This window comes from Corythoichthys intestinalis, chromosome 8, assembly GCF_030265065.1.
Source record: "Corythoichthys intestinalis isolate RoL2023-P3 chromosome 8, ASM3026506v1, whole genome shotgun sequence".
Taxonomy (NCBI): Eukaryota; Metazoa; Chordata; class Actinopteri; order Syngnathiformes; family Syngnathidae; genus Corythoichthys; species Corythoichthys intestinalis.
The window spans coordinates 32,429,290-32,444,735 of NC_080402.1; the positions used below are offsets into that span (position 1 = coordinate 32,429,290).

The 15,446-nt window shown below is 38.8% G+C and overlaps 1 protein-coding gene across 1 annotated transcript; it reads right to left on the reverse strand.

The window, feature by feature from the left end:
* Positions 1-5,662: 5,662 nt before the first annotated feature.
* Positions 5,663-14,687, reverse strand: LOC130920353 (ATP-dependent RNA helicase DDX39A-like). Its single transcript, XM_057843511.1, has 10 exons — positions 14,549-14,687; positions 13,206-13,413; positions 12,788-12,915; positions 12,092-12,368; positions 9,900-10,018; positions 8,792-8,923; positions 8,593-8,702; positions 6,185-6,329; positions 5,954-6,101; positions 5,663-5,879 (listed from the first exon to the last, which is right to left on the reverse strand). Exons 2-10 carry the CDS (start codon positions 13,411-13,413, stop codon positions 5,863-5,865), a joined length of 1,284 nt encoding a protein of 427 aa, XP_057699494.1. The 5' UTR covers positions 14,549-14,687; the 3' UTR covers positions 5,663-5,862.
* Positions 14,688-15,446: the final 759 nt, after the last annotated feature.

The following is a 15,446-nucleotide window of genomic DNA, read 5'->3' on the forward strand; positions in this document are numbered from 1 at the left end:
ACCAAAAGGCAGAATACTGTCTGAGAGGGACATGTGCGTTAATTGCGTCAAATATTTTAACGTGATTAATTTTAAAAATTAATTACCGCGCGTTAATGCGTTAATTTTGACAGCCCTAATTAAAACCCCTCTTAATGTTTTCGTTTTAATAAAATTTGTAAAAATTTCAATCAAAAAATAAACAAGTAGCTCCCCATTGTTGATGTCAATAATTACACAATGCTCATGGTGCTAAAACCCATAAAATCAGTCGCACCCAAGCGCCAGCAGTGGGCGACGAAACACCAAAAAAAACACAAATAACAAGTGGACATGACACTGTGCTGTCATTTTAATCTGTTTGAGTGGGGCATGTGCGTTAATTGCGTCAAATATTTTAACGTGATTAATTAAAAAATTAATTACCGCCCGTTAACGCGATAACTTTAACAGCCCTAAATTAATTTAAAAAATAATAATAAAGCAAATGTGACACACAGAATGGCTTGCTAAAATTTGCTTAAATGTGTTGTTCTACGTAAAGGCCAAGGTCAGCCCTCCACATTTTTACCACACCAAATCTGGCCCGCTTTGCAAAAGGTTTGGACACCCCTGCTCTACTCAGAGTCGTCAAGAGGCACAGGCCAGATTGCGGTCATTATCAAATTATTTATTATTTCCCTGCGGCCTGGCAGCAAATGCGCCACAGACAAGTACCTGTCCCCGGCCAGATGGTTGGGAATCCCTGCTGAGTTGCTGAGCCTATTACATTACCATATCATGGCCAAAAAAATGACACAAAAATCATAAAATTTAGACCAGAACACTATGACCTGTTTCCCGTCCAAAGAACATGAGTGCCCAAGATTCAGGGCCGGAATAGGGCGCAAAAGTGCTTTGATCCTGAAAATATGACGGCAACTGCCAAAACCCCATGTTGAAAAAAAAAAAAAAACCTGCCAGGCTGCCACACACGCATATCCAAGAAAATGTTGTACTAACTTCCGATTTACGTTCACAAGTGTTAACAACAAGCCTAATAAAGTGCTTGTTTGGCGTAATACGTTTCAGCCGATCATCATTATTCATTCCACAGAGTTCTGCCGATTGGCTTCATTGTTTCCGACTCTGACGAGTCGCGTCGATGTTCTCAGTTGTCTGTTCAATAGCGTACCGCACGAATGCAATTTTTAGACCGCAAGGATGCGTGACGTCACCATCGTAAACCAGAAGTGGGTCAACATGGAAGCGCCCTCGCATGCAACCCATGTTAGTACTGCTTGTTTCCTACTGGTAATCTTTCAAAAAAGAACATGTCGAGTAAACACTGCTTCTGTCTAGAAACGACTCTAGACATTACGACATATCTAGGTTGTTTTCTTCATACGTTTCCCGAAGCCAAAAACTTAGAGGAAAAAATGTGAACAATGGATCAACTTATGCGGACGTCCAAAGCACCAGTTTAACGCCAGCCAGGTGAAGCCATTCACTTTCATATGCAGTAAACATTTTGTTGAGGGCCATGGTCCTACAGAGGATGACGAATTAAGCAATTTTTATATTTGTACTATTTTTTAGCATGGCGTTTTGCCGTGCTGCTTCCGACAATGACCTGAAAAAAATTAAAATGGTATCTGACTGCCAGTGTCGTTACCTTTTCTGTTGTAAAGAAACAACTTTAATAAGGGGGAAGTGTAAATCAAGAATTAAGATTTGTTATTAATGAAAAAAAGTGTTCGTTGACTGTCACTGAGTAGCATTTGCGATCGCTTCACAAAAAATAGAAATTACCCCCAAGAACGGCCAGAGACGTGAGACAACCAGAGGATATAGTATATAAGAAAGACAGGGGCATATGCTGGTAAAGGATAACTTGTTAAAACAGGAGACTGTCAGTGACGTAAGGAAATGCACACAAGGAAAAGGTGTCGATAAAAAAGTTACCTCTGGATCTGGTCGGCTTTTTTCCCCCATCTTTTTCAGCCCGAGACACTCAAGCCATCTCTTTAACTCCATGGTGTCAAACTGACTCCATAAAGGGCCAAGTGGGTGCAGGTTTTTTTTTTTTCAATTAATGAAGAGTACACCTTTTGACCAATCTGATTTCTTCCATGGGTAATCAGTTAAACTTTGTCAGGTGCTGCTTGTTTCAACAGAAAATTCATTGGTTTAACTGTTTGCGCGGTATCGGTTGGAACAAAATCTAGCACCCACTTGGCCGTTTGTGGAATTGGTTTGACACCTATGCTTTAACTGAACATTTGTATGTTCTTCCACATCTTTACCAGTGAATTTGGCACCACGGACATCATTTTCGGACAGAACTGAAGGTTTAGCTCAGTAAAACTCTCGTTGGTACACTATTTACACACATCCAGCATGAGGGAAACGTTGACACCCCCCCCCCCCCCAGCAGCAGTTGCTAACGTCATGAAAATGAGCAAAGGTGACGTGTTACGTGCGGTACGCTATTGGCTGACAGACTGACATGTGACCAGAATGGATAGCTAGCTCTAATTGGTTCAGATACACGTGTTTTCTGGAACAACACAAAAAGGTCAAATCACAGAGGTTGTAGTGACAGATAACATACAACTTGTTGAATTAATGCGATTTTAAAAAGGACAATGCAACAGAAAATAGATCTATAAGAAAAAGAGCTTAGGCTGACTTTATTTGCGAACATTTAAGCACATCTTCCATGTTAATGTGCACATTTGGACTTATTTTTGTTCATGTTAGGTTACTTACAGTGGGGCAAATAAGTGTTTAGTCAACCACCAATTGTGCAAGTTCTCCCACTTGAAAATATTAGAGAGACCTGTAATTGTCAACATGGGTAAACCTCAACCATGAGAGACAATGTGAAAAAAAAAAACAGAAAATCACATTGTTTGATTTTTAAAGAATTTATTTGCAAATCATGGAGGAAAATAAGTATTTGGTCAGTACCAAAAGTTCATCTCAATACTTTGTTATGCACCCTTTGTTGGCACTAACGGAGGCCAAACGTTTTCTGTAACTCTTCACAAGCTTTTCACATACTGTTGCTGGTATTTTGGCCCATTCCTCCATGCAGATCTCCTCTAGAGCAGTGATGTTTTGGGGCTGTCGTTGGGCAACACTGACTTTCAACTCCCTCCTCACCCCGTGGCGTCAAAATGATAACAAGAACGGTGAGCAAAAATCTCAGAACCACACGGGGGTCCTAGTGAATGACCTAAGGAAAGCTGGGACCACAGTGACAAAGGCTACTATCAGAAAAACAATGCGCCGCCAGGGACTCAAATCCTGCACTGCCAGACGTGTCCCCCTGCTGAAGAAAGTACACGTCCAGGGCCGTCTGTGGTTCGCTAGAGAGCATTTGGATGATCCAGAAAAGGAATGGGAGAATGTGTTATGGTCAGATGAAACCAAAATAGAACTTTTGGTAGAAACACAGGTTCTCGTGTTTGGAGGAAAAAGAATACTAAATTGCACCATACCCACTGTGAAGCATGGGAGTGCAAACATCATGCTTTGGGGCTGTTTTTCTGCAAAGGGACCAGGACAACTGTTCTGTGTAAAGGAAAGAATGAATAGGGCCATGTATCGAAAGATTTTGAGTGAAAATCTCCTTCCATCAGCAACGGCATTGAAGATAAGACGTGGCTGGGTCTTTCAGCATGGCAATGATCCCAAACACACAGCCAGGGCAACAAAGGAGTGGCTTCGTAAGAAGTATTTCAAGGTCCTGGAGTCCTAGCCAGTCTCCAGATTTCAACCCCATAGAAAATCTGCGGAGGGAGTTGAAAGTCCGTGTTGCCCAACGAAAGCCCCAAAACATCACTGCTCTAGAGGAGAGCTGCATGGAGGAATGGGCCAAAATACCTGCAACAGTGTGTGAGAAGCTTGTGAAGTTACAGAAAATGTTTGGCCTCCGTTATTGCCAGCAAAAGGTACATAACAAAGTATTGAGATGAACTTTTGGTATTGACCAAATACTTATTTTCCACCATGATTTGCAAATAAATTCTTTAAAAATCAAACAATGTGATTTTCTAGTTTCTTTTTTCCACATTCTGTCTCTCACAGTTGAGGTTTATCCATGTTGATAGTTACAGGCCTCTCCAATGTTTTCAAGTGGGAGAACTTGCACAATTAGTGGTTGACTAAATACTTATTTGCCCCACTGTATTTCCTTATTTAAAAAAAATTGGATGTTTGCATCACCTTTAAAAGATATTCCATTTCAATGTGCATCTTGTAAGAGTCTTTTGTACTTGTTTTTGTTAAATTATAATAATGTAACATACATTAAAAAATAATATTCACATTATTCTCAATTTTAATGTACGGAGCATCCTATGTTCTGAAGTAGTGAAAACAGGTTTTGCATTTAGATGTGAGGAAATGAGGGATTAGATGGCAGTTGGTGTTTTAACTTATTTTGCACAACAGTGAAGAAAAAAATACAATTTTGAATGAAAACTAGTTTATCATGTATGCCATGTTACATGCAGTAGCCTAATGCATGTGTACAACCGGTTTTGTTTTATTGTGTGTTATAGCTGACAAAAGTAGCTTTGCATTTCACTGGTTTTGGGAGGTTTGACTCCCCCTCAAAAAAAAAAAAAAAAACCTTCTGGCTCCGTAGCGACATTTGTCAGGGAGGTCTGGACTTCCGGCAATTAGTTCTAGCCACTTTCACCTCTGGCTGTAGGGATAGCGCCGGATTTTGGATTCCATCCCTTGAAAATCAGTTCAACAATGATTTTTGGATGAAATATCTCCCTTTATTGGAAAGAACCAGTCTTTCATCTATTTTAGCGATAAAGTCTTTAAGGGGTATGCTACACTTTGATTTAAAAGGAAATAATACTGTATTGGCCCGAATATAAAACAGCCCTGATTATAAGACGACCCCCTCTTTTTCAAGACTCGTTTGAAAAACGTTTTGAACAGCAAATTAATTTTTATACAGAAAAAAAATATATATATATATATTTGAGAGAAAAAGCATGTTATTTTGCCTCATTCAAATCTTAATATCTGAACATTTAAATATGTAAACTAAAGTGCAATCACAATCGTAAATGAACGGCTTCTGGTTTTTGAAATGTAAATAAACCAATCTATTTTGATAAAACAACAAAATTGCAATAACTGCATTAACCATCAAAGGGAAGTCTAACTGTAACTGTAGTCTTGAAACAAATCTGAATAAGGAAAAACGTTGCAATAAAATAATGCAAACTAGTTAAACTTGAGAGTAGCTGAGATCTGTCATGACAGAACATCGCTTTATCTGGCGCCATCTAGCGTCCTGAATGGGGAGAGTGAGATCTGACATGACAGAACATCGCTTCAATGATATCTGGCGCCATCTAGCGTCGTGAATGGGTATAATGTCTAGACCGCAAATATAAGACAACCCCCCTCTTTTCCAGTCTTATTTCAATGCAAAAAAACAATCTTATATTCGGGCCAATACGGTAATATAGGAATCTCAGTGTCTGTATGGTCTGAACAGTTTTAATGTGGTTATTGTGTTTCGTTCTTTAGGAGAAAGGAAATGCGTATGACTGAACAAGCAGGTTTTTAGCGCATTCTCATGCTTAACAATTTGTACTTCAATAACTAGTTTCAAATTGTGTGGTTAGTCAGCTCGCATAAATATTAATGACACAGGAATGTCAGAAAATAAGGTAGAAAAGGTTTATTTTATCAACCAAGCAACATTGCTTAAAAAGAAAGAGCACTAAAACAAGCAACAACATGGTAAAATTAAAAAAAAAAACAAAAAAAATTAAACTTGCCATCATATAGTGGCAGTGAGACATTGCTTCTTGTTATTCTTAACAAAATACACCAAGGGTCACACATTAACTGGAAACTGCAGATTCATCTGGACTGTTCAACTGCAAAAGAAAAGGAAGAGGGAGTTCCAGTTACTAATACAAAAACAAAACAAAATCACAAGCAGAAAACTCACTGTAAGTAGAGATATCGATCTCCTCTGGCAGCTCAGCCACGTTGACCTCGAAGCGGTCTTGGACCTCGTTCAGAGTCTTAGCGTCAGTCTCGTCGGACACAAAACTGATGGCCAGACCTTTGGTGCCAAACCTGCCGGCCCGAGCCACCTGAAGGTGGAGGGGGGGGGGGGAGTGTGACTAACAATTACCAAGTCACCCATTGGTTAGGGGATTACTACAGATACACTGACCCTGTGCAGGTACGAGTCGGAATCCTCTGGCATGTCGTAGTTGAAGACGATGTTGACACGCTCGATATCCATGCCTCGTCCAAACAGGTTTGTGGCAACCAGGATCCGCCGCTGGAAGTCTTTAAACTGCTGGTACCGGGACAACCTGAGACAGCACAGTAGGAAGGAGTTAATTTACAAATGCAGCCAGTTCTACCCACTTCATTTGGTCGCTATATTTAGCACAAGTGAGTGAAATCATTACATCATTGTTCAAGGTCGCAAAATAATAGTATACGGTCGGATGTTAGAAAAGAATCTTTCATTTTGAAATCCAGGTTTTTATTAAGAATCGTGTTTACATATATGGTTGGAGAAGCAATAATTCTATATAGAAAATTTTCTATCTTCAATATATATGAGAGACTTAAGCCCTGAATTTATTTTTAACTAGGCATGTGCCGGTTACCGGTTTCAAGGTTTATCATGGTATTAAAACGTCACGGATTCAACACCACTAAAATTTTCCGACATACCGTGGTATGCTAATAGCTAGAGGCGTGCGAAATTTCCGATTCTTAGATTATTCGAGATTCGGCCGTGGAAGATTCGAGAACGATTCAAAAACATCCAAATTCCGATTTTTGAATTTTACCAGGTAAAGCGGAAATAAAACACAGTAGCGCGGTCTTCAGGACGCAATGAGGAATTTAAAAAAAAAAAAAAACAATAATACCTGACTGCGGCCGTCAGCCGCTACAAAGAGCGGCCAGTTGCTAGTTGCTACACACATACGGCAACATACGGCTATGGCAGACCATAACACTTCAAACTTGATTTCATATTTACGTGACCATCATCCATCACTTTATACAAAATTTAAGGCAAGTAAACGCTGTCATTTACATTTCCCACCAGCTACGAGTTCTCTCCAGCGTGTTTAGCGTGTCTAGCGGTGGTAAAACAAATACTAGCTTGTTAACGAGGCAGATAATGTGGCTAGTTGGCATGCCATGACAGCTAACCGGGTTCCTCTCTACCATTAGCCAACTTTTCTAAAGTCTTCCGGGACTGTTGGTAACCTTAATTCTTTTGCCATAGTAAACATTTGTTCAAAATAACATTTTCATAATACAGCTTGTGGCGTTTTCTCTCTCTCTGGCGACACACTCACACACTCACTCTCCATTAATATTAAATTATTTAATAATAATAGTAGTAGTGGTATATTAACCCAGAAATGGTGAACATACTCACATTCCTGCTTCATAACTTGGACTGAGAAATATGTAGACAATGAGCAAGTCTCTAAAAATGTTGAGATGGCGCTTGTGTGCCTGATGTAGTACATATATTTTATTTAGAAGTGTTTTTACTTTTTTTAATGCTAAAAATTATTTTTGTTCTAGTGTGTGGCAACTTGAGCTGTGGCTGTTGTATTTCAAATTGATTTAAAATATTTCAGCTATTTATTACTTGTTATATTTTAACAGTATATTCATGTTGATGTGACAATTTGCAAATATGTTGTGAAAAAAAAAAAAAAAAACCTGTTCAATTGAATTTTTTTTTAACCCGTACATCTCAAACTAACACATTTTAGAGCTAAAATTGCAATACCGTGATATCGTTTTGCTTAAGGTTATCATTCTGTCAATATCTCATTCCGGCACACGCCTAATTTTAACTAATACACATAAAGCGTTTGTGAATAGATAAGTACCTAAAAATATAGAAAATTAAAAAATACAACTTAAAAATTGAAACAACCTAAATTAAAACACAATTCAAATATCTAAAAGGAAAATATAGAATATAAGTAAAAAATTTAGTGTAAAAAAATTTAAAAAAAAATTTTTTTAATTAAAAAAAAAAAAAAGATTTAATCTTAAAGAAAAAATTACATAATAAATTGGTCCTTTTTAGTATTATTTTTAAATTAAATGTGTCTTTGAATTGCTAATTTTTCAATTTTCTATATACACACACATTTCTTATTATATAATATTTTGTCATCTTTTTATGTTTTTTATTTTAGGATGTTCTAATTTTTATCTGTATTTTTTAATTTTGGTTTATTAATACTATTTTTCATGTAGTCACGTGTTCCTCCAATGCTTTTATGCATTTGTGAACTTTTTAGCTGCCATTAATGGCACTGGATGTCCAATCCATTTAAGTGGGAGAAATGGCAGAAAATGAGCAAATCTTTATTCGCTGCCCCCCTCCCACTTCAAATGGATTGGACGTCTACTAGTGACAAGCTGATTTCAATTCACATAACACCACATAATTACATGTCTAGCATCACCTATGGAGTTAAATGTAAATTCAGGCATCAAGGGGGTTGGTTAATAAGCAGCAGGGGGGTGGGGGACAGGTTGTTTAGCATTGGGAGAACAACATGACATGACATGACATGCCCCTACCTCTGCTCCTGCACCATGCCACCATGAATGGCAATGGCTGGGAAGTTCTGCTCCACGAGCAGCTGGGAAAGTGCCACACAGCGATGCACCGACTTGACAAATATCACCACCTGATGGGACCAAGTAACCCCACGGTAGTAATGGTCATTATGAACACTTATACTAAAACTAGTTGTACAGACTTCAAATAGCTTCCTACCTGGTTGAACTCAAGCACATCAAGCAGGTCAAAGAGCTTTCTGTTCTTCTCGCTGTCCTTCAACTTGCAGTAATACTGCTGCAGGCCGTGTAGAGTCAGTTTGGTCTCGTCATCCACAAATACCTCCATGGGCTACAACAGGAGATGACATAAGTCTCACTAACCATATATGTATCTTCTCATGTATTGAGCATTAGGTGTGCGTGTTGTCTTTGGCAGCATAAGAACAAAGGAGTATTAGTTTCCCTGGCCTTGCCACCCAAGATCATCACTTTAGCCCTCTGATATGGTCACTTATGGCACTGACAGCCACAAGTGGGCAAAGCTAGAGGGACACACTGTGACAGAACTGACAATTACATAATCATAATCAAATCTGAACTTTTTTCCAGGGAAAATAATTCAGGTTCAGGGAAGTTTAGAATGTTGACATGTTACCTCAAAGCCAGCTACTATAATTTATCATTTCTACATAGTACACTAGATCAGAATTCCATACAAATCAGATTGGCCTTTAAAGGTTTGATTGTAAGAACAGCATCTTGTGTTTCAAGGAGAGATGGCAGGATCAAATACTCGGAATCAGCAGCCGATAAGGCCATTTTTGGAGTATTGAACAATATTGGATTTGGTCTTTAGAAAACATAAATCGTATATAGCATCATGTAACACTTGTAAACGGGGCAGTTCTTGAGGAGGTACCAGCATGGGTCACTTTGGCTCATTAGTTGGCATTGACACTGATAGAATTCCAATTAATTTGAACTTGCAGAGCTGGAAGTGAAGTTCAAATAGATTGGACGCCACCTAGTGACACACTAATTTCATTTCACAGCAGAACGGCAAAGACAGCTATTTGACTGGAAGCCTATCATCGTAAATGGCACTGAAACAGTTAACACAAAAATAAGATTTGTCATTTACTAGTTTGACTATTTTTAATTTTCTAAAAGTGTAGGTATCGACAAAACATCTTGGGGGAAAAAATTAGATTGGAGGTAAAATAAATAAATAAATAATGAAAATTTGACATCCCTAGTTTCAAGTATCTTTTTCAGATTAAAAATTGCATTTCTGGAAGATTTAAGCATGTCTCTTGTGTACTTACATCCTGCATGAACTTGCGACACACTGGGCGGATCTCCTTGCTAAGCGTGGCACTGAACATCATGACTTGCTTCTCATGGGGAGTCAGCCGGAAGATCTCCTGGATGTCATGTCTCATGTCTGTGAAAAGACATGCAGAGACTTTGAGCGCTTTGGTATGGAGTGTAAAGGCTGTTTCACACTAGCGGTAGGTTAGTGAGAAGCGGCAAGCGCAAAATCGGACAAGCTAGATAGGCTGAAGTAGACGCTGTCAGGAAATTAAAAGCGAGTGGAATTCAGCAAGCATATTTACAATAGTCCTAAGCACCAATGTATTTTTTTCCACCGTTGCACAAGAAAACAGTGACTTTTCCTATTTCAAGGAGTAGGGGAGATTGTAAAAGCCACGTAAAGAGTTCGACAAGTTTCGGTGAGATGGTGAATATCTATTTTTTGTTATTCATGAATTACACTCCCACACAAACGCACATTGAGATATCATTTACCTTAGCCAGGAGAGGTGTGAGAGCCATTACTTGAAAGTCCCAAAGCTTGCAATACGTAAAGTGATTTATCAAGGTTTCGTCAGCTGTTATTTGTGTGTATCTGTCCGCCAAAAGAGCCTGATAGCAGATATCAGTACACCTTCCCCTCTGACATTGGATGCGATGCTGACGTCAGTGCAGCAACGTTGTGAAAATAGAACAAGTTTCTGTTTTGGGCTACGCCCCTGAGTGAAAATTCACTCAAGATTTGCCGCTCCCTCCAAAACAGCCACCACAGCTCACTTTCGCCGAGAAGTCCCCTCCCACATACACAATGACTGGGCTGCCGATAGTGCGAAACTGCCTTTAGTACGAACATTAGGGCTGTCCAAGACGACAAATTTTCTCTCGATTAGTCAGCCGACTATTTTTACGATTAGTCAACTAATCTAAGTATTTTTTTTTCTAATTACCTAGTTTTTTTTATGCTTATTGATTCACAAAAACATTTTGGAACACTTAAATTCCTTATTAAAGTACAAATAAACACGTAAATAACAATAATAAATCAAAAATAAACAATGAGGTCAAATGCTGATAGCATTAACTAGTGCAAAAGAATGGAATGTAAACAGATTCAGAACACTGAGTTGGCCTTTCCAACATGATTAAAAAAAATTCTTAAAATATCTAGCATTGATATTATGGTACACTACTACATATAATAGTAGTATGATAATTATTCATTCCCAATCAGATTTGTCATAAATGATGTCATTTTTAAGCTTTTCTTAGTGTAGAATCTGAATTCTGAAGTAGGTGGGATTTACTCCAGCAATTGTCATTTATATGACGAACATGACGTTCTTTTATTTTGAAATGTCCACCGGAAGTACGTTCACTAACCCGCTGACACTCTGCAAAAAAGCCACTTTTTGTCATTGTATGTGGTGTCAGTAATAGATTCTTCTTAATTTTTTCATTTGCAAATGCTGTTAACCAGCGATTTTTCATGTTTGAAGTGTAACCTTTTAACCGCAAGTTTCCGTTTTGGAGAACCCTGCCAATGTTTTATAGCAGGCTAAAGTAGGTTGTCTTTTTTTCCCCCATTAGCCTCAATGTAACAATGCAAATGTTTAAATTAATATATATGTGTTTCCTTATTTTGTATGTCTGAACTTTCATCCTACGACGTGTTGATGACCAATAAACATCTGTGGAAGGAACTGGAGTGTCATATGCCATCAGCACGCACACATACGACAGCGATAAAATGCAGCCGTGACAATTACATTTTTATTTATCGTGCAATAAATGGACTCATTGCATATCGCGACAGGCTTAGCAACTGTCTCCTGTCATCTTCCAAAATTACAACTGGATGACGGCGCTTTAGGTGCTCATTCACAGCCGACGTGCAGCCAAGCTTGGCATTGAAGAGACAGGACACAACGGTGTACCCTCCTTTTTTTGATTGAAATATGTCAATGTTTTGGCTACTCTGGTGCGCTTTTTTGGCTTTGTGCCGCCTTCCCGGCTTGCATAACAAGCGCCCGACATTCGGAACTTTCCACGCATAATTTTTTTAACCCTTCATTAACCGTCGACGGGATGTTGTGCTCGTCGACGGATTTACGTCATCGACTATGTCGACTAATCGGGACAGCTGTAAGGAACACTATTCATCTTAAATGCTTGTTGGACCAACACAACACCCCCCGTCACTTACCCAGTTGCTCCAGCATCTTGTCGCACTCGTCGAGCACAAAGTGTTTGATGTTCTTTACGCTGAGGTTCTTGTTGCGGATGAGGGCCAGGGTGCGGCCGGGCGTGCCCACCACTATGTGCGGGCAGCTCTGCCGCAGGCTGTCTTCGTCCTTCTTGATGGGCACGCCGCCAAAGAAGACAGCCACCTTGACGGTAGACATGTATTTGGAGAAGCGTTCGTACTCTTTGCTGATCTGGAAGGCCAGCTCCCGGGTGTGGCACATCACCAGAACAGAGACCTACCACACGGGAAACGCATATTAGCCTCACTTTAAGTATCAACACTTTCAACGTCATGCTAAGTGTTGTTGAAGGGGGCCCTATGAAATAATTCGAGTTTATGTATAAATTCAAGCTCTTTATTGCAAACGATTTTTAAAAAACTAATTGGAAGTATTTTTGTTGTTTTTTCAGAGAAAGGACATTTTCACATGACGGTATTTATTTAGTACCTAATTTGTATTTAGGGGTTAACAGCACAAATGGGGACAAATATTTTTTAAGTATTATTAAATTAGTATAGATTAAGATATTTGTTACTTTTGTTCAACATTTAAGATTTTCAACTTGTTTCGAGCTTTGTACATCTTTTGTTCTTAAAATGAGTGCAGAGATTTTTTTTTAGGCCCTATCGCTCAGCCCCATAAAGTGAACTCACTTGACCATCCACAGGTTCAATCTGCTGCAAGGTGGCAAGCACAAACACAGCAGTCTTTCCCATACCAGACTTTGCTTGACACAAAATGTCCATGCCCAGGATGGCTTGAGGGATACACTCATGCTGAACTGAAAAGACAACAAAATGGTTGTTAAGAATCTGAAAAGGATTGTGCATTTCTGACATGATGAATATGGACAACCAGACGAAAGAAAATGTTTGTTACCCATCCTGCTCAAACACAACAAGAAGGTCATCTCAGTTACTGCCATGCCTTGCTTGATCACAGGCTGGAACTTGAAGTGTTTTTAAGACAAATATTTTCTGTAATGATGACTTTACTAGTGTATTAGGAGCACCACTGCAGCTGGCTAATTGTTTTTAAACACTGTTTTGGATGTGCATTGCTGCCATTCACCTTCAGATGGATGCTCAAAGCCGCAGTCAATGATGGCACGGAGGAGCTCGGGCTTGAGGAGGAAATCTCTGAACCCAGAGCTGTGGATGGATACGTACGACCCCTTCACGGCCTTTTTGTTTGCAGGGGTCGAACTCTCCAGGGCTCCTTGAGGCTCCTCTTCCTCTTCATAGTCCAAAAGTTCATTATCAACATCAGCTTCAGCCATCTATAAGGGAGTAAATACACAACTGGGCTCAACTCTAGACTTAATTGTTGTATTGATTCACATTTTAGTTTGATAGTGCATGTTGCTTTAAAACCCAAATATGTGCATTTAATTCAATATTGTATGCATAGATGCCTCTGACTATACGTCGGAAGTAGAAGTATACTGTATTCGTTCCGATGAGTTCTGAAAAGTTTGTTCAACCTTGAATCTGCATATTTCATTAATAAATTAAACTACATTATATCACCTGACTGCCATTTGCAAGTTTGGCTCTTGACTATTTTTTGTAAACCTGGTTGCGAGTTTCTATGTTTGACCAACTTCCCAAAGTATTTATACCTATCCTTATCAGGAAATTTGAAATTTAAACCAAAAAGCCACACCTAAAAGTTCACCCCCTTTGCACCAAGAGGCTGCCCAGATATTGAATATTATCTGCTTTTACGGTCCTCATTAGACTGACAAGTGTACTATTGGACTATAGAACGATTTCAAATGACACAGTTAAAACCAGACCAAAATGCTTAAAAATAATAAGGACATGAAATCAGACTTCAGTGCTGGTGTCGAGTGAATCATCAATAAATTACGTTCAAAATAGACACTCAAATAATTTTTCATCTTTAAAACTTGCAACAGGCATCACATATGAGCAGACTGCATTCAACATACACGTAGATATATACGAAACTTGTAGGGAAGGCTTCACTCTATCTAAGCATCAAATACTGTAATGATACAACGGCACAGCGTGTTCAATGGGACTTCACCCTCCACACAACGCAGCTAGCTAGCAACCTTGCAGCTAACACCGAAACTCAATTTAAATTCTTCCGCCACTATAGCTACAACTAATCGAATATGTGTCTGCTACAAGTGTTGTACATTTACTGCGACGGAGGGGTTCACGCTAATACCGAAAAAACGAGTTTGCTCGAGAAACTCGACCGAGCGAAAACGCGGTTAGCTTACCTCGATTAGCCTACTAGCTACCGCGCAACCAGCAATTGAGGCCTACTTCACAATTACAGATCATATGAAATGTAAAACTAGTAAATGAAAACAGAGGATATGTGTGTTCATGCATGCACGGCGATTGTGTGTGGCAACATAATTAAAGGGTGCACATTACCTTCCAAACGTTTATTCTTTGTTTGTCCCGCCGACGTCGATGAAATGACTCTGCACGCTAGCAAGTAACCACGGCACAGTGAGCAGCTCACATCCGCGGTGCATTCATGTGCACATAGAAAAGACAGTTTCACTTCGTCTCCTAACTGCGTTGCAGTTCAAACAACAAATGCAAAATTAGATTTTATTCCATATTCAAATTTAATAAGTATTATATTTTGTAATTTTTTAAAACAATATTTTAAAACTATTATAAAGGCATCTAGTACTCTATCATATTACAAAACCGATAAGTACCAAGATTTACGAAAACCTATGAACTTATCATTGTTTGGTATGCGGCAGCGGCAGAGCAGTAACGTATAAGTGCCACACGATGGTGGCAGAACACTTAATATGGAGATTATGACGATCAACGCAATGCTTCCGGAATCATCAACCTATGTCAGGGGTCCTCAAATACAAATCTTGAAGGTCTACAATTATTTTTTTCATTCACGCATGGGTCCATTTATTAATGTCGGTCAAGTACTAGGCAGGTTGAAGGTGGTAAAGGTGGTTTTCTTTTGACCAAGCAAAAATACAATGCACATTCTGATTAAATAAAAATACATTACCAAAACATTTTTTTGACTTAACATAAAAATACAATTTTTTTTTTTTTTTTAAAATACAAAAAAAACATGCAGGTACAATGTATCTACACTAAATAACTGAAGATCTGTCATTAAGGTGCAAACAATATTGACAGTACATTTTGTAACTGTAAAACACTGCTGGACAAAAACCAAAATGTGCAAATAGTAGTACAGTACATGTTCAAATGTACAGAACATAAATGACAAGCTCTGTCATTAAGGTGCAAACATAATAATTATTGTCAGTAACTTTTACTGTAA